General features: G+C 48.0%; 1 protein-coding gene across 5 annotated transcripts in view; it reads left to right on the forward strand.

Annotated features, from left to right (window-relative positions):
* The window catches only part of RAD9B (RAD9 checkpoint clamp component B), a 44,312-nt gene extending 24,551 nt beyond the window's left edge, over positions 1-19,761 (forward strand). For 3 of the 5 annotated variants that reach the window (XM_062182529.1, XM_062182532.1, XM_062182530.1), the window contains 5 exons: positions 7,446-7,552; positions 7,641-7,705; positions 9,520-9,645; positions 11,635-11,872; positions 19,146-19,761. In XM_062182529.1, coding sequence (XP_062038513.1) covers positions 7,446-7,552; positions 7,641-7,705; positions 9,520-9,645; positions 11,635-11,872; positions 19,146-19,274 — 665 coding nt within the window. In that variant the 3' untranslated portion in view covers positions 19,275-19,761. Of the gene's footprint in view, positions 1-5,524; positions 5,843-7,445; positions 7,553-7,640; positions 7,706-9,519; positions 9,646-11,634; positions 11,873-19,145 lie in introns of those variants that run through there. The other 2 variants (XM_062182531.1, XM_062182528.1) reach the window with 2 other exon arrangements.
* Positions 19,762-19,969: the final 208 nt, after the last annotated feature.

Below are 19,969 nucleotides of genomic sequence, written 5' to 3' on the forward strand. Positions count from 1 at the left end.
CCATCCTCCACTGCACTCCCTGGCCACAGCAGAGAGCTGGCCTGGAAGAGGGGCAGCCGGGACAGGATCAGTGCCCCGACCGGGACTAGAACCCGGTGTGCCGGTGCCGCAAGGCGGAGGATTAGCCTAGTGAGCCGCGGCGCCGGCCTGGTGGGCATTTTATTAACATGATCAAATACAGGTATTTCAATATATTTAAAGCCAGTATCTTACATAATAGATAAACACTAGTGTCATTTCCACTATGGTCAGAAACAAAGTGAGGACCGATGTTACCTCCATTACTGTTTAACATTGTATTAGAGTTGTCAGTCAGTGTAATTAGATACAAGGAGTTGATTAGAGGCACTAAAGAAAAAGTACCACGCCGGCGCCGCGGCTCACTAGGCTAATCCTCCACCTTGCGGCGCCGGCACACCAGGTTCTAGTCCCGGTCGGGGCACCGATCCTGTCCCGGTTGCCCCTCTTCCAGGCCAGCTCTCTGCTGTGGCCAGGGAGTGCAGTGGAGGATGGCCCAAGTGCTTGGGCCCTGCACCCCATGGGAGACCAGGAAAAGCACCTGGCTCCTGCCATCGGATCAGCGTGGTGCGCCGGCCGCAGCGCGCCTACCGCGGCGGCCATTGGAGGGTGAACCAACGGCAAAAGGAAGACCTTTCTCTCTGTCTCTCTCTCTCACTGTCCACTCTGCCTGTAAAAAAAAAAAAAAAAAGTACCACTATTTCCATGTACAAATGACAGGATAGTGTGCTTGGAAAAGCCTAGAGAATCAAAGCTAAAACTAACTCAAACAATATAACAATTCAATAAGGTAGCAGAATATAACACAAATATGAAAAAATCAAATAAGTTTTTAAAAATGTTTATTTTTAGTTATTTGAAAGGGAAGTGGGGAGAGGGAGAGGAAGGGGGGGAGGGAGAGGGAGAGGGAGAAAGAGAGAGAGAGAGTGAGTGAGTTAAGTGTTTTCCATCCACTGGTTCACTCCTAAAATGCCTGCAAACAGCCAGGGCTGGAGTAGGCCAAAGCTAGGAGCCTGGAACTCTATCCGGGTCTCCCACATGTGTGGCAGGGACCCGAGTACTTGAGCCTTTCTCTGCTGCCTCCCAGGATGCATCAGCAGAAAGTTGGACTGGAAGCAGAGGAGCTGAGATGCGAACTGGCACTCTGACATGAGATGTGGGCATCTCAAGTGGTGATTTAATCCTGCTGTGTCACAGTACCTGCCCCAAATAATTTTCATATACACAACCAATATTCAGTTAGAGGACATAATGATAGGAAAAAACACACAACAGCAACAAAGAAGAATAGATGCCTTGGAATAAACAATAAATTATAATAGAAATCAGTCCATAGCTATAAGGAAATACTGATAACTTGTTGCTGGTTAGCACTAACAGACACAGGTGAGAAAATAAGACTTTTTCAGTAAAAATTTGCTCAGCTGAAGGATTGAAAATAAAATTTGGTGGCCGGCGCCGCGGCTCACTAGGCTAATCCTCTGCCTGCAGCGCCGGCACTCCAGATTCTAGTCCCGGTTGGGGCGCTGGATTTTGTCCCAGTTGCTCCTTTTCCAGGCCAGCTCTCTGCTGTAACCTGGGAAGGCAGTGGAGGATGACCCAAGTCCTTGGGCCCTGCACCCGCATGGGAGACCAGGAGGAAGCACCTGGCTCCTGGCTTCGGATCGGCGCAGCGCACCAGCCGTGGAGGCCATTTGGGAGGTGAACCAGCGGAAGGAAGACCTTTCTCTCTGTCTCTTTCTCTCACTAACTCTACCTGTCAAAAAATAAAAATAAAAAAGAAATTAAAGTTTGGTTTCCTAAGTGAGTCTTACCCATAGATGTAATTGTCATTCAAGAGTCTAGTGTCACAAAGTACTCCTATATGATATTTTAGTTACTATATCTTCAGTATTTTTACTATATATCTTTATATATATTTATATATCTTTACTATATATTTATATCTGTACTATCTTGTAATGAAAAAGAACACAAAGAATATATGTGAATCAAAATTGTATTTTTGCCTTTCTCATTAGAAATTTTATTTACTTCAGATAAATTTAGATAAGAACTCTGGTATTTTAGTTTGATTTATGTGGACTTGGAGCAGACCCTAAATTGCTGGGGAGTTCAAGAGGGATGTACAAATATTATATTGAATTTCTCATTTGAACAAAGATAATTAAAAATAGTATACAGATATTGAGGGGGTAGAAGGAAATGGGATGCAGTCTGAGAGAAAAACATTCTGTTTCCCCCTGCCCCTCAAATTCACCATTCTTTTTCAAAAACAGCTTTATGAGCTATAATTCACAGAGCATGCAATTCATCCATTGAAAGTAGATAATTCAGATTCTAACAAATACTTTTAAATCTCAAAAACAGAGGCCAGTGCCGTGGCTCAACAGGCTAATCCTCCACCTAGCAGCGCCGGCACCTCGGGTTCTAGTCCCGGTCGGAGCGCCGGATTCTGTCCTGGTTGCCCCTCTTCCAGGCCAGCTCTCTGCTGTGGCCAGGGAGTGCAGTGGAGGATGGCCCAAGTGCTTGGGCCCTGCACCCCATGGGAAACCAGGAGAAGCACCTGGCTCCTGCCTGCGGATCAGCGTGGTGCGCTGGCTGCAGCGCGCCAGCTGTGGCGGCCATTGGAGGGTGAACCAACGGCAAAAAGGAAGACATTTTTTTCTGTCTCTCTCTCACTGTCCATTCTGCCTGCCTGTCAAAATAAATAAATAAATAAAAAATCTCAAAAACAGAAAATAGATAATTCAGTGATCTTTAGTGTATTCACAGACCTTGTGCAATCATCATGATCAATTTCAGAGTAAGTAATCATCCCTCCACAGAATACCCGTGCCCATTAGCAGTCACTTCTCATTTCCTCCCATCCCCCAACCCCTGGCCATCACTGATCTGTGTTCTGTGTCTAAGGATCTGCCTGCTATGGTACATTTCATATAAATATGAAGTTGCATATGTGAAATGTCCCTTTGTGTCTGGCTTCTTTCACTGATGTTTTCAAGGTTGTTCCATGCTGTAGTATGTATCTGTACTTTCTTTTTATTGCTGAATTATTCCTTGTATGGATATGCCACATTTGATTTATCTGTCTTTACCTCATTTGCTGGGCATTTTGTCTGTTTTGCTTTTTGGTGTTTCTAATTAATGTGGCTGAGCATCCACATACACACTTTTGTGTGGATGCACGTTTTTACTTACTAGTACCCAGGAATACAATTGCTAGGTCATGTGGTAATTCTGTTGAGAACTTGAAAAAGTGCCAGACTGTTTTCCAAGGCAGCTACACTGCTCTACACTCCTGCTGCCAGAATGTGAGGGTTTAGATTTCTCCACGTCCTCAACAATCTTGTTATTGTCTGTCTTTTGGACTGTTGCCGTGAGAGTGGGTGTGAAGTGGTGTCTCATTGTAGGTCTGACTTGGCTTTTCCCAGTGATAATGATGTGGAGCGCCTTTTCTTGTATTCATTGGTTATTTGTGTGTCTTCTTTGCAGAACTGTCTATTCAAATCCCTTACCCATTTCTCACTTAGGGTATAAAGAGCACATTGCCCCTTCCTTGACCCTTCCCCTCACCTCCCCCCAACCGGTTTCCTCCCTTTAGCTGAGACCCTTGGTGCCAAACCAGAGCCTTCCAGACTCCTTGCAAAGCAACTGGCAAAACAGAGAAGATGCATGGATAAGAGGAAAGTTCCCAGAGGCTTCAAAGAGCCCCTGCTCTCCCGCCAGCTGCTTTCTACCTCCCTCCCACCCCCAGTAGGGGCAAATTCCCTCCTTAACCAGATAAAAACCCAGCTCTCAGCACACCCTGTGTGCAGTCTTTTTGGAGACTTCGCCACCTCTTTGCTTCAATAAAGCAACCCGTCTCTGTTGAGGTGGGTCTCTGTCTCCTTTCTCCATCTCTCTTGGAGTAGGAAAGAACTCTGAGCTATTCCAGACCCCACTGGTTATTTGTCTTCTGAGTGTCCTGACATTAGCCCCTATCAGACACATGACTTACAAATGTTTTCTCCTATTCTGTGGGCTGTTTTTATTTTCTTGATCATGTCCTTTGAAGCACAAAGTTTTAAATTTTTTAAAATTTATTTTTATTCATATTTGAAAGGCAGAGTTAGAGTGATGAGGAGAGAGAGAGAGAGAGATCCTCCATCTGCTGGTTCACTCCTCAATTGACTGCAACTGCCAAAGCTGGGCTTGTCCAAAGCCAGAAGCCTGGAGCTTGATCCTAGTCTCCCACGTCGGGGCAGGGGCCCAAGTACTTGGGGGCATCTTCCACTGCTTTTCCCAGGCCATTAGCAGGGAGCTGGATGGGAAGTAGAGGAGCTGGGACTTGAAATGGTGCCCATATGGGATGCTGGCATCGCAGACGGAGGCTTAACATGCTGTGCCACCGTGCCAGCCCCAGAGTTTTTAATTTTGATGGAATCATACTTACTTGTTTTTCTTTTGATGATTTTGGTACCTCATTCATTTTTTAAATCATAAAATAATATGTAATTAAGGGCATAATAACTATTCCTTTGATTATCTTGGAATGTACATGTTAAGTTTCAAATATCAGGGTTTGATCTGACAATAGTTGTTGAGAAAAGTCTAATATAGTGACATTTACATAGTACCCCATAATTATGAGAGTATTTTAAAAAGTTCATGGAAAATCAAGTTCAAAGGTATCTATTTGATGCAAAAATGTTTGAAATACATCCATTTAAAATTATTTCTTTCTTTATTATTTATTTATTATTTATTTGAAAAACAGAGAGACCGAGACAGAGCACCTACCTGCTCTTCACTCTCTAAATGTCCTCAAAGCTGATACTGGGTGAGGTTGAAGCCGGGAACCAGGAAATCCAGGTCTCCCCTGCTGGGGGTAGGAACCCAGGTGCTTGAGCCACCACTGCTGCCTCCCAGGGTTGCATTAACAGGAAGCTGGAATCAGGAGCCAGAGCTGGGGAGTGAACCCAGGTACTCCCATGTAGGATGTCAGCATCTTAACCAGTAGGCTGAATGCATTTCACAGACTTTTTGAAGACCTTTTATAAGCATGGATTTCAAGGTTTTTTGCCCCAAATAAACTTATCTTTTTTAAAATTTTTTTTAAATTTTTTTTTTTTTTATTTTTGACAGGCAGAGTGGACAGTGAGAGAGAGAGACAGAGAGAAAGGTCTTTCTTTGCCGTTGGTTCACCCTCCAATGGCCGCCGCAGCCGGCGCGCTGCGGCCAGCGCACCGCGCTGATCCGATGGCAGGAGCCAGGTGCTTCTCCTGGTCTCCCATGGGGTGCAGGGCCCAAGCACTTGGGCCATCCTCCACTGCACTCCCTGGCCACAGCAGAGAGCTGGGCTGGAAGAGGGGCAACTGGAACAGAATCCGGTGCCCCGACCGGGACTAGAACCCGGTGTGCCGGCGCCGCAAGGCGGAGGATTAGCCTGTTGAGCCACGGCGCCGGCCCAAATAAACTTATCTTTTAATTTCATTTTACACAAACTTTCTCAAGCACCCTCGTATGTGCAGTTTTTATGTATGCCCGTCAAAGTAGCAGTCGTTCTTCTGCCATGTTTACTAAGGAGCTTCTCCCTCACAGTCCACATGAATCTTCACAGCAGCATTGTTGACAACAGTCACAGAGTGGAAAGCCAAATGCCATCCATTCATGGTGAATGAATAAACAAAATGCAGTCTGCTCACACAATGGAATATCATTCAGCCACGAAGAAGAATGAAGTATTGCTACATGTCACTGAACCTAGAAGACATGCCAAGTTACAGAAGCCGGCAGAAAGACCACGTAATGCACAATCTGTTTATAGGAAATACTAGAAGAGGTAAACCCACAGGGACAGAGAGGAGAGGAGTGGTTGCCAGGGCCTGGGAAGAGAGCAGAAAGGCGAGTAACTGCTAACAGGTGTGGGGTTTCTTTCAGAGATGATGAAAATGTTCTGGAATTAGATAGTAGTGATGGATGCATCACCTTTGGAGTATACTAAAAGTCACTGAATTATCACTTTAAAATGGTGAATGTTGGGGCCAGAGTTGTGGCCTAGCAGGTAAAGCCACTGCCCATGATGCCGACATCCCATGTGGGCACTGATTCATGCCTCAGCTGCCCCACTTCTGATCCAGCTTCCTGCTGATGGCCTGGAAAATCAGCACAAGATGGCCCAAGTACATGGCAGACCCAGATGAAGTTCCTGGCCCTTGGCTTGGGCCTGGAACAATCCTGGCCATTGAGGCCATCTGGGAAGTGAACCAGTGATGGAAGATCTTTCTTTCTCTGTCCCCCCCACCTCTTGTATCTCTTTCAAATAAATAATCTTTTTTTTAAGAAAAGGTAAATGTGTGAATTATATCTCAGTTAAACTCCCTTTGTAAGCTATTTTATTATTATTATTTTCTTTATTTGAAAGAGTTACAGAAAGAGGTAGAGCCAAAGAGAGAGAGAGAGAGAGAGAGAGAGAGAGAGAGAGAGAGAGAGAGTTCTTCCATCCACTGATTCACTCCCCAAATGAACACAATGGCCAGAGCCAGAGCTCGTGGGTGCAGGGGCTCAAGGACTTGGGCCATCTTCTACTGCTTTCTTAGGCCGTAGCAGAGAGCTGGATCAGAAGTGGAGCAGCTGGGACTCGAAATGACGCCCATATGGGATGCTGGCACCACAGGCGGTGGCTTTACCCGCTATGCCACAGCACCGGCCCCTAAGCTATGTTTTGTAATTTAGATTGATATATCTAATTTATCTGTTAATCACCTTTTTTGTTAATATTTTTGAAGTAAAATTGCATGTAATGAATTAAATAAAATATTAATACAGAAAATATTCATATATTATAGTTCCCTTTACAATACATTGTCTATTATGGTATTGTGGTCATTTATTGCTTATAACAAGCCACTTCAAAATGCTGTGGCTTAAGATACTACTTACAGTGATCTCCCATGCTTCTGTGGGTCAGTGGGACTCAGCTGGGCAGCTCTCCCTTGGGGTCTCTCATGCACTTGTGGTTCAGCACAGGCTGGGGCTGAACTGAGCTGCAGATGTGGAGATGGCTCATATGGCTCCTGGTTGGTGTGAGCAGCTCAGTGGGACTGTTGACCACAGGTGACCTCTGTAACCTGGCCCCACAGGACTGAGTGACAGCAGCAGGTGCTGCAGAAGACAGGAAGTAGAGGCTGCCTATCTCTGACGGCCGGGCCCAGAATCAGGTGCCAGGCCACTCTGGCAGGCCCTTTGGTCAGAGCAGTCCAGCGCTCACCAACATATAAGGACATTGACAGACAGACATAGACCCCACCTGTCAATGAAGTACTATTAAAAGAATTTGTAGCTTTATTGACACCCCCCTCATTTACGTGTACTTTTTGTACTAAACATTAAGTAAATACTTTGGTAACTAAATTTTGTCTTTATTTGCCTATATTATGAAACAGACTTGACCAATTCTGTGTACAGTGAGATGTTTGTTGGCCCAGATGAGTTTGACTTCTTTCAGATTGGAGTGGATACGGAAATAACATTTTGCATCAAAGAACTGAAGGTAAACAAGTAATTGTGTCAAATGAAAATCCAAATTTTCACTTTTTTTAAATAAAGACTTAAAGGTTTTTTTTCTTTTTTTCCCCCAGGGGATGCTGATATTTTCAGAAGCTACACATGCTCCTATATCCATTCATTTTGATTTTCCTGGGAAGTAGGTCCTTGGAAACTTTTCCAAATTTGTTTCTTTTCTTTCTTTATATATCAGTAATAAACCCCGTGGGTCACTGTGAAATTAATTCACACCTCAGGAATTGCTTGATTTTATTAGCAACACTGAGCAAACTATAAAGTTTTGAAAGAAGCCATTAAGAGAGTGTTTTTTTTTTTTTTAATTGACAGGCAGAGTCAGACAGTGAGAGAGAGAGAGAGAGAGAGAGAGAGAGAGAGGTCTTCCTTCCGCTGGTTCACCCCCCAAATGGCCGCTATGGCTGGCGCGCTGTGCCGATCTGAAGCCAAGAGCCAGGTGCTTCCTCCTGGTCTCCCACGCGGGTGCAGTGGCCCAAGGACTTGGGCCATCCTCCACTGCACTCCCAGGCCACAGCAAAGAGCTGGACTGGAAGAGGGGCAACCGGGACAGAATCCGGTGCCCCAACTGGGACTAGAACCCGGAGTGCCAGTCGCAGGTGGAGTTTTAGCCCAGTGAGCCAAGGCGCCGGCCAGAGTGAAACATTTATAAATTAAACACAGTGCTGATAAATTGCTTAATTAGAGCCATATTGGGGCTGGTGCTGTGTTGCAGTGGGTTAAGCTGCTGCCTGCAGTGCTGGCATCCCATATCAGCACCTGGCTGCTCCACTTCTTCTTTTTTTTGGAAGATTTATCTATTTATTTAGTTGAAAGTCAGAGTTACACAGAGAGAGGAGAGGTAGAGAGAGAGAGAGGTCTTCCATCTGATGGCTCACTCCCCAATTGGCTGCAATGGCTGGAGCTACACAGATCCGAAGCCAGGAGCCAGGAGCCTCCTCTGGGCCTCCCATGTGGGTGCAGAGGCCCAAGGACTTGGGCCATCTTCCACTGCTTTCCCAGGCCATAGCAGAGAGCTGGATTGGAAGTGGAGCAGCTGAGTCTCGAACCAGTGCCCACATGGGATGCTGGGGCCTTAGGCCAGGGCGTTAACGTGCTGCACCACTGCACTGGCCCCTGCTCCACTTCTGATCCAGCTCCCTGCTAATGCACCTGGGAAAGCAGCAGAAGATGGCTCAAGTGCTTGGGCCTCTGCAGCCACATGGGAGACCCAGAAGCTCCTGGCTCCTGACTTCAGCCTGGCCCAGACCCAGTTGTTACGGCCATTTGGGGATTGAACCAGCAGAGAGATCTCTCTCTCTCTCTCCTCTCTCCCTCTGTAACTCTGCCTTTCAAATCAATAAATCTTCAAGAATATATTTATACAGTGTAAACAAGTTAAATCTCTATGAAACCATACATAATTCAGAACTGAAATGTCAAACGAGGTTAGGTTAAGATGTGTTTTATGAGATTTGTGATTTCCATAGGTCCATTCAGCTCTTAGGACTGTTAATTTGTGAAAACACAAAATTGATATTTAATTGTGCATTTTTTTACTTCAGAACAAAATATATATTTTTTGAAAGGCAGAGTTTCAGAGAGAAGAGGAAAGATAGACAAAGAAAGAGATCTTTCATCCACTGGTTCACTCCCCAATGGCCACCATGGCTGACGCTGGGCCATGCTGAAACCAGAAGCGTACCTTCTTCTGGGTCTCCCATGTGGGTACAGGGGCCCAAGGAGTTGGGCCATCCTCTGCTGCTTTCCCAGGCACATTAGCAGGGAGCTGGATGGAAGTGAGCAGCCAGGACTCAAACCAGTGCCCATATGGGATGCTGGCGTCACAGGTGGAAACTTAACCAGCTATGCCACAATGCCGGCCCCTAAAATATAATTTTCTAATGTGTTCCTAATCTCCGTCAGAAAATGAGTGTCATTTTTGCTCTGACGTCTTTTCAGACCCATGGCTTTAAGTCTCGATGATATGTTATTGGAAGCGAACTTTATTATGGCTACATTGGATGATGGTCCTAGCAGGGCATCTTCGCCACAGTCATCACTGTGTCTTTCACAGACAGGAGGCAGGTAAGGCCATGTTTTCATTTCCTTATTGGCTGGGCCAAACCACTGCCGTATGCTCCTGAGACGATCCAGTAGCATTCGGAAACAATAGAGTAGGGAAGTGTTGAAGCCAGGAAATGTGACTGAATCTGGAGCTTCAGTGACACCTAACTGGAGCATGGAGCGCTCGCTGATCCTGCGGCGAATGTCTGCGTTTCCTCTTCCAAACAGGATCTTCCAGGGGGGTCTGCTGTACCTCTGTTACTGTGCAAAGACTCATTTCCAATTTTTAGCTGAGTTTTCTCCATCTTTGGAGTGATACAGAGTTCAATTTCACTGGGCCTGTATTTACTACTTCAAACTCTCTCAGATGCAGGGATATTGGGACAACCAATGTTTTTCTTTCTTATTTTTTCTTAAAAGTTCCTTTTGGGGGAAAGAGTTGCTTCACTGTAAAGTATTAGAAAGGGGGCCAGTACTGTGGCACAGCTGGTTAAAACCCTGCCTGCAGTGCCAGCATCCCTTATGGGAGCTGGTTTGAGATCCAGGTGCTCTACTTCCAATCCAGCTCCCTGATAATGCTCCTGGGAAGGCAGTGGAGGATGGCCCAAGTCCTTGGGCCCCTGCACCCACGTGGGAGACCCAAAAGAAGCTCCTGTCTCCTGGCTTCGGATCAGCTCAGCTCTGGCCGTTGCAGCCATTTGGGGAGTGAACCAGTGGATGGAAGACCTCTCCGTCTCTACCTTTCTGTAGACTCTTTCAAATAAATAAAATAAATCTTTTGAAAAAAAAAGTAACACAAAGTTAAAGTGAGAAATTTGGAAAATATGGAAAAGTACAAAAAAGAAAATAAAACTCACCTAATAACTATCCCACCTAGAGATGGCTTCTGTGAACATTTTGGCTCACTGTGACTTTCAGACTTTTTATTTTGCACGTACCTGCATTTTTTAAAAAGATTTATTTATTTATTTCAAAGTCAGAGTTACAGAGAGGCAGAGGCAGAGAGAGAGAGAGGTCTTCCATCCGCTGGTTCATTCCCCAGATGGCCACAACAGCTGGAGCTGTGCTGATCTGAAGCCAGGAGTCAGGAGCTTCCTCTGGGTCTCCGATGTTGGTGCAGGGTTCCAAGCACTTAGGCCATCCTGCTCTGCTTTCCCAGGCCATAGCAGAGCTGGATTGGAAGTGGAGCAGCCGGGACGAACTGGTACCCATATGGGATGCTGACACTGCAGGCGGTGGCTTTACCCGCTATGCTACAGCACCAGCCCCTGTACTTGTATTTTGAAACAAGATTGGGAGGCAGGTGTTCAGCCTAATGGTTAAGATGTCCGGGTCTCATAGCAGAGTACCAAGGGACTGAGGCCTGGCCCCAGCTCTTGCTCCCAGCTGTCAATGCAGACTCTGGGCAGCAGCAGTGATTGCTCAAGAAATTGGGTTTTGCCACTTATGTGGGGGTCCTGGCCCCACCTTAGTCCAGTTCAGCCCAACCCCAGCCACTGCAGGCATTTTGGAAGTGAACCAGTGGATTGGCGCTCTGTCTGTCCATTTGCCTGTCTATTTGTCTCTGTCTTTCTCCCTCTCAAATTAAAACAAAAGATTGGGATTATATACTACATGTAATTTTATATCCTGTCTTTTCATCATAAAATATATCATGGACATGTTCCAAATATCACTGATTATGACATGAAAACATGATTTTTAAGGACTGAATAAAATTTTATCACTTAGATGTATAGTAATTTATTTAACTTTTTTCCCAACTTGGTCCTGTTATCCTATCACAGGATATCTCACCCATACTGGATTACTTTACTGAAAGGTTTGAATCATCAGGAGAATTTCCAAATGATTGTATACATGCATCTTAACTTTCAACAATTAGTTCTGTGCTATTTCAGTATTTTTCCTAAACCAGTACTATCTTTGTCCCCACGTTGCTCCATTAGGTACATAAAAATATGTTTATAAGTAAACAGTTCATTCATTTAATCCCTTTTAATACCTCAGGTCAGATCTGATACAGCCAAACTCCGAGGCCAGTAAAAATGTAACCAGCCAGGTCTCAGAGAATATCTCAAGAATAGCAACCGAAAAATTTCATCCCCATGTGACTTGTACACACATCTCTACGTTGGAAAACCGTGGTAGCCCTGTCATGACAGGGGTGAACGCAGACATCAGTGAAGTTCCAGAGAGCATTGTCAGTGACACAGAAGAAGGGCCAGGCTGTTCACACCTCAGGAAGGTAAGAGAAAAGGTTGAAACACAACCATGTGCAGGTCGGGAATTCCTATCAACTGTCTCCTTTGCACTCTTGCTGCCCCAGCCCACCCCCAAGATCCTGAAAACCAAGTTCTTATTTTTTGGGAGGGGAGAGGTGAAGTCTCAAATAGAGAAAAGTCTGATTTACAATTTCAATACAAAGTAGTGAAATTGCTTAGTCAGTAATTTCTAACACAGCATGTTCTAGAAGACATTTTGGTCACTTGTTTTCCAGAATGGATTATACTGTAGTCTAGTCTGTCTCTGAATACAAACTGTGCGAATGTTTGTGTCACACACATTGCGCTTACTTTTCCATAGGCAATAGCAAGCAGTCATTTTCCTGTTGCTTCAGGTCCCTAACGGTCTTCAGTTTCCTCGCCAGGCCTGAACGCTCCAGGAGCACCAGTGGAACAGTCTTTACTCCACGGTTCCCGCCACATCCTTGCAGTTTAAAAAGGCTGTGTTGGAAAGAGTGAATTATGGCCTTGCTGCGGCAAACTCTCGCAAAGCTGAAATTACGTGATGAGTCAGTGGTCAGGTTCCCCACGAACCGCTCTGAGCCTCTGGCTGGCCTTCAGGCCTGTTCTCCGCCCCCAGTTCTCTCCGCAGTGTACGCTCATAGACTGTGTCCAAACACTGGCGCTACAGGGAGGCAGCGGGTCAAAGCTCTGTCTTGCCACTGACCAGCTCGGTTGACTTGGCTAAGTTACTTAGCAGTTTCCTTATCAGTAAAATGAGGATAATAATTACACCCATTAAATGGAATTGTAAAAATTAATTGAGCTAATATTTTTTTATGACAGGCAGAGTTAGACAGTGAGAGAGAGACAGAGAGAAAGGTCTTCCTTCCATTGGATCACCCCCAAAATGGCCGCTACGGCTGGCGCGCTGCAGCTGGCGTGCCATGCCAATCTGAAGCCAGGAGCCAGGTACTTCCTTCTGGTCTCCCATGTGGGTGCATGGTCCAAGCACTTAGGCCATCCTCCACTGCCTTCCCGGGCCACAGCAGAGCTGGACTGGAAGAGGAGCAATTGGGACAGAATCCGGCACCCCAACCGGGACTAGAACCTGGGGTGCCGGCGCCGTAGGCAGAGGATTAGCCTAGTGAGCCGTGGTGCCGGCCCTGAGCTAATATTTTTAACTGGCACGTAGTCAAGTGCTCCAGAGAAGTTACTGTTCCGTGTCACTCTCTTGAGAGCCATTTTGATGCTAGTGACATTCGTATCATAATGTGGCTTGCCTTATTTATGTGCTGGACTATTTGTTAACTTCTCATTTTAAAATTAACTTCAGACTTTTAAAAGGTTACAAAGTAGGCCGGTGCCGCGGCTCAATAGGCTAATCATCAGCCTGCGGCACCAGCACACCGGGTTCTAGTCCCGGTCGGGGCACCGGATTCTATCCCGGTTGCCCATCTTCCAGGCCAGCTCTCTGCTGTGGCCCAGGAAGGCAGTGGAGGATGGCGCAAGTCCTTGGGCCCTGCACCCGCATGGGAGACCAGGAGAAGCACCTGGCTTCTGGTTTGGAATCAGCGCGGTGCGCTGGCCGCAGCAGCCATTGAGGGGTAAACCAATGGTAAAGGAAGAGCTTTCTCTCTGTCTCTCTCTCTCTACTGTCTACTCTGCCCATCAAAAAAAAAAAAAAAAAAAAAAAGGTTACAAAATAGTACAAAGAATTTTGGGGGTGGCCTCAGCTTCGGGTAAGATGCCACACAGATGCACACACCATGTCAGCGTGCCTGCACTCGCGTCCTGGCTCTGCCCCGACTCCCCGTTTCTGCTAATGCACACCCTGGAAGGCAGCTGTGTCGGCTCAAGTCCTTGGGCCCCTGCCACCATGAAAGAGGCCTGGAGTGAGCTGGCTCCCAGATTCAGCCTGGGGCAGCCCTGGCTGTTGCAGGCATCTGGGGGAATGAACCAGCTGATGGAGAATCTGGCTCTGTCTCTTCCTCTCAAATAAATAACTAACCAAAAAAGCATTATTAAGAAGAAAATTTCTACTTCCTGCCACCCAGATTCCTTAAATGTCAGCATCCTGGGTGAGCAGAATCCCGTCAGTCGGGAGCAGCCTCTGAGTCTTGCTTTGTCTGTCTTTGCCTTGATACTGTACAGCGCCCCTGAATTTGGACTTTCTGAAGTCCCCTCGTGATTAAATTTACAGCATGAGCTTTTGCTGAGGTCACAGCAGCAACGCTGGTTCTTCCTGTGCGTCGTATCTGGGCCCCTGTTGGGGATTTGACTCCTCATTGACATTATTAATTTCTGTCATGTGTCAGATCTGTCCACTGAGATCAGTGGACACAACAGACACAGTGCATACTAACCTATTTTTATATCTATTTGTACGCTTCCATTAGAACCCATGAGTTTATACTGATATGTCCAATTTCTTTTTTTTTTTTTTAAGATTTATTTATTTATTTGAGAGGTAGCGTTACAGAGAGGGAGAGACAGAGAGAAAGGTCTTCCATCCACTGGTTCATTCCTTAAATGGCCCCAATGGCTGTAGCTGAGCCAATCTAAAGCCAGGAGCTTCTTCCGGGTCTCTCATGTGGGTACACAGGCCCAAGCACTTGGGCCATCTTCTACTGCTTTACCAGGCCGTTACCAGAGAGCTGGATTGGAAGTGGAGCAGCCAGGACTTGAACCGGTGCCATATGGGATACTGGTGCCACAGGCAGAGGCTTAGCCTACCATGCCACATCGTTGGCCCTGATAATGTCCAATTGCAATCCAGTACTATAGGGTTCATGCCTGCCATCCCCCTTTATTTTTTACAACTCCTTTCTCTGAAGATGAGAAACTTGGATTTCTTACTATCCTATTTACTTATTGGTCAGCCCTATAATGCAGACTTCTGAAGTGTTATTCCATACCCTGGGGAAGAAGTAGAAGTACCCATAAAATGTGTATTCGCATGTTGATTTTCAAAGCTACTGGGGTGAGTTCTTTTCTTTCCACTTGTATTTCACTGGCTATGTTCATCATTTGTAATTCAGTTGGCACTGTTTGCTTGTTTGGTTCTCCCCAAATCCTTGTTGAGTTCAACATCGTCCTGTGAGTCAGAACTACACAAAGGGGCCTGTGTTGCACAGGTGCACACACAGCACTACTGCGCAGGTGCGGAGTGTGCAGCACGTGCAGGCAGTGCGCACTCCTGTCCTAGCCCGGCCCTCAAAGAGAATGCATCTCATGACTTTCTTACCATTTCCTTGTTTCTTTTTGCATGGAGGAGCATATTTCTCATTTTTCCTTTCTTATATTATAAACGCTGTTTCCCACTTTGCATTTTTTTCCCACATTTTATTTGAAAGGCAGAGAAAGCATGGGAGAGACAGATCTTTAGTCTGCTGGTTTGTTTGTTCCTCAAATACCTACACACACCCAGGGCTGAGACAGGCCAACACAGGAGCCTCAAACTCAGTCTGGACCTCCAACATGGGTGGTGGGCAGCCCCACACTTGGGCCTTCATTTGCTGCCTCGCAGGGTGTGCGTCAGCAAGCTGAGTTGGAAGTCAGAGCTGGACGAGTTCTTACACGGGATGCAGGCACCCAACACTGGCCTTTCCGCTTTGCTTTTTGCACATAACAGACTACACTGGCAATTGCTCCATACCGCTGTCGCTTCTCCCTAGTGGTGGCTTGGATTCCACGGGTGAGCGGAGCATTTCGTAGTTAAGTCTGCCAGCCTCCCATGTGTGGGCCTTTCGATGTGTCACCCCAGTGTTTTGCAATCACAAACACAGCTGCAGTGAGTGACCTTCATGTCACCTTCAAGGTAAATCCCTAAAAGCAGGACAGCCGTCCAGGAGGTGAATGCACACGGAGTTTTGTTTTGTTTTTAAGATTTATTTATTTAAAAATCAGAGTTAGATAGAGAGATCCGCTGGTTCACTCCCTCAGTGGCCACAATGACCAGGACTGAGCCAAGCCGAAGCCAGGAGCCAAGAGCCTTTCTCATGGTAAATCCTTTACCCTGCTCAATCTGTCCCTCTGCTCTTTGGTCCTGCTGAGTGTGACCTCAGCACCCACCTTGGTGGATTTTGTCCATTTTTTTTCCCAGATATTTTTAAAGATAGATATTAAATTTGAACTTGAACATCAATTTTGGCTCCATTAAGTTCTGAGTGGTTGGAATTTCTGTGAACTGGGGAAGCCTGGCACCGTCTGGTGCTGCCGTTGTGTCCGGGGCCAGGTGAGGCCGCTGTGCCCCTCAGGAGTGCCCCCGGTTCTCCTCCAAGAGGCCTTCACTGATCTCCGCTGCTCTGGGCAGTGGCTGCCTCCCCCACTGCTGCGCTTGTTTTCTGGTGTAGAGTTCACAGCCTGCTGCCTTGCTGGATTATTTTGTTGTTGCCGTTAGTTTGTCGCCACCTCCACTTTCGGGGTTTTCAGGCGCACTGTCTTCTTTATGCAGAGATGGCTTGACTTACACCATAATGCCGCCGCCACTCGCCACTCGCTCCCCTGTCCGTGTGACACTGAGTAGCAGTGGAGGGGGCCGGTGGCTGGGGATCGCTGCGCTTGGCTGGGGGTCCTGCCCTTGCCCTCACAGCCTGGGCCTGGGGTGCTGTCTCTTTCTTCTCCCCTTTCCACTGTAACTGGCACAGAACAACTTTGGGGTATTCCACTGCATTTGGCCCAAGCGTGCCTCCTTTCTGGAGGCCCACTGAGCAAGCAGACTACAACTTAGCCTGGCAGTAAACTGACCACGAGCCTAACTGTGACAAGCGGCCAAGTCGCAGCCAGGTCTCAGCTGAGGTGCAGGTGAGCACTAATGAGATGCGGCAAAGGTGAGCTGTGCCCGGCCCCGCCATCCTGTGCTTCCCTCCTGTGTCCATCCAGATGCCGCCGGCCCATGGTGCAGCCCGAGTTCTGGTTCTGAGGCTAGGGAGAGTCTAAGAAAGGTTTCAGAATCTCCCCAGTGGTGTCACAGGTTCCAAAATCAAATCAACTTTAGGTGCCTTTTCTTCAAGAGGAAACGTATGGCACGTGTGCTGCTTAGGGACGGCTTTTCAAGCCCGCTGTGCTACAGGACAGTGCGTCTTTCCACTGCAGTGCGCCAAAATGAGGACAATGTGTACGTTAGTATTAGGATTATTAGATTTGAAAGGCAGAGAGAGAGGGAGGGAGAGAGAGGAAGAGACAGACACACGCAGAGAGAAATCTCCCATCCACGGTTCACTCCCCAAATGCCTGCAACAGTCTGGGCTGGGCCAGGCTGAAGCCAGGAGCCCAGAACTCCATCCAGGTCTCCTGTGTGGGTGCAGAGGCCCAAGGGCTTGAGCCACCACTGCTGCCTCTCAGAGTGCGCATCAGCAGGAAGCTGGAATCGGAAGCAGAACTGGGACTCAAATCAGTTGCTCCGATCCCAGATGTGGGCATTGCAGGCAGTATCTTAACGGCTGTACCAAGTGCCCCAAGATGTACAATGGTTTTTAAAAATTATTACATTAATTTTTCTTAATTAACTCGTATCGGACATGCAGCTAATTCTGAGTTGCGTGGACACGAGGAGGGCTCTGTCACCCTGCCACATGGGAGTTAAAGGCCGAAGAGCAGGAGGCAGCGGCCGGGAAGCAAACGGCCTTTACCCGAAGCCAGCTCTGACCGCCCAAGCAACCCAAGCTTTCTAGTCTCGGCACCACACACGCTCGTAAGGCTGCTGCATGTGATGGCGAGGAAGGGATGCGGTGCTTGGCTGAGGTCGTTCCCAGCCTCAGGGCCTGACCTGCCTGGGACAGAGCCTGGGCTCGAGCCCTGCCCCTGCACCCATCCAGCTTCCTGCTGCTGTGCGCCCTCACCCTGGAAGGCAGCAGGGATGGCTCCAGTACTTGGGTCGCTGCCCGCACATGGGAACCCACATCATCTCCCAGGCTGTTAGCTTCTTAGCCCAGCCCAAGCTGTTGCAGGCATCTGGGGAGTGAACTAGCAGATGGGAGATCTGTCATGCCGCCTCTTAAATAAAAAGTGAAACTTAAAAAAAGACTATTCAGAGGCAAGAGTGTCGGCCTGCAGCTACAAACCTGCCCTGGAGTTCACTTCCTGTTGCTCCCACGACTAATTACCACAGGTTTTTGTGGCATCAGACACTACTTCCACATGAGTTACCTTACAGTTCTGAAGGCCGGAAGTTTGAAGTGGGTCTCGCAGGGCTGAACTCCGGGTGGTGGCAGGGCTGTGCTCCTCCCAGGAGGCTCGGGGAGACCCGCTCCTGGCTTTCCAGGGTCTCCAGGCCACCGGCATCCTCGCTTGTGGTCCGCTTCCACCCTGCAGGTCAGCAACTTCCGGCCCCCACGTCAGTTCACTCTGCCCTCCACAGGTTTGGGGTCTCTGGGGTTACATCGGGCCCACAGCCGCCATCAGCACAGGAATTCCACCTGTGACCTCAACCCTGCTGTTACTCCCTCAGTCACAATGTGCACAGGGTCAGGGGCTTAGGACCGGGGCATCCTCGGGCCCATTATCCTGCCTACCACACCCGATTTCACAGCAGGTTGGGGTTTTCTATCTGGAGCAGAGGCCAGCAGCGACCGGCAGGGCTGCCCCCTTTGAGGGGACATCGTCACCTCCGGAACACGAGTACGACCAAACAGGGAACTGCCGGCATTTGGTGGGAAGACGCCAGCACTGGCACCTGACATCTGGTGTGGCAGCACCCCACGTCACTGCAGTGTCAGCCCACAGGGCCCAGCGCAAGGCTGGGGAAGCCTGCTTTGAAGGCTGGCTGGGAGCGGCCAGGAGCACGGGGCAGGAGGAAGGCTTGAGGTGTCGGAGTGAGTGTCCAGTGGAGGAAGACTAAGAACCGGCACTGGCCCTAAGGATGTGGCCATTTCTGGTGCAGGGGTCAGAAGCATTCTGAGAGAGCTACCGAGCAGGAGAATGAGAAAAAAGGCACCAGCAAGTGCAGCCAGCTCCGCGGGGAGCCTGGGAAGTGCTCAGTCGGATCCAGCACAGAGGCATGGGGTTGAGGGGCAGGGCTGGGGCCTGGAAGGGTGGCTTCTGTCACAGCAGGAGGGAAGGCGGCTTGGTCAGCTCCGCTTCCTGTCTGGCTGGGCACACACTGCGCCCAGGCCGAAGGCTGACCGCCCTGCGCCTCTCAAGCCAGGGGAGGGCTTCCCTTTAGGACGTGCGGGGCAGCAGGAAGGTTCTGGGGTCCCGAGAGGACCCGTCACCGCCGAGGACAGGGCCAAGTCAGCGTTCCATCAGCAGACTTCCACTCCGCGGTCACCAATGCCGTCCCTTCTTCCCTTCCAGTTCTCCTGCATGTTCTTTGGAGCCCTTTCCTCTGACCAGCCAGAACACATCAGCCACCCTCTGGACAACGTGGCGACAGCCAGCGACAGTGAAGAGGACACAGAAAATGGCAGTTCCTTCTTATTCTAAAGTGATGGAGGCTAAGCTGGTCCCGCTGTCACTGGCCCGCGGGCGCCTCTGCAGTGTCTAAGACCTTGGTCTGGACTTCCTGGATGATCAACGACAGCATCTGGTACAAGCTTCCCCACAAAGCCACGTGTCAAGGGGACGCGCTTTGCTTTGCAGCCATCATGCTACCTGGGAGGCGTGGCTGCTTTCTGTGTGGGCAAAAAGCCCAGAGTTCAAGCCTCACCGGGAGCTACTTTTCTCTGCCAGTTTCACACAGCACGCCTCCTCCAGCAGCCCTCAGGTGTGAGATGAGCGGCCACCTGTCTTCTGTATTTGATTGCAAACATTCAGGTTTGGGCGCTGTGGTGTTTTCCTTTTGAACGTTGTTCCTTATAGTCTGAGACTTTAAGTAAAATAACCTGGGGGGGAGGGGGATGTCAAGAATAAAAAGTCCCTCACTTTGCAGTCTTTCTCTGTATTATAAAATTTTATATCGCAGCCTAATTGTTCTGACTTACCAGATGTGATTTTTTTAAATCTTCGGTGTGAATTTTTTGTTTTTATTTACTTTATAGAAAGCTTTTATTTAATAAGTATAAATTTCACAAGTACAGCTTCTGGATTATAGCTGTTTTGGTGTGAATTTGACGGAAATGAGGCCAATACTTCCATGTCATGCGACCTCCTCCTGCCAGGAGAGCTTGGGAACGGAGCAG

Source organism: Lepus europaeus, chromosome 23 (genome assembly GCF_033115175.1).
Source record: "Lepus europaeus isolate LE1 chromosome 23, mLepTim1.pri, whole genome shotgun sequence".
Lineage (NCBI taxonomy): Eukaryota > Metazoa > Chordata > Mammalia > Lagomorpha > Leporidae > Lepus > Lepus europaeus.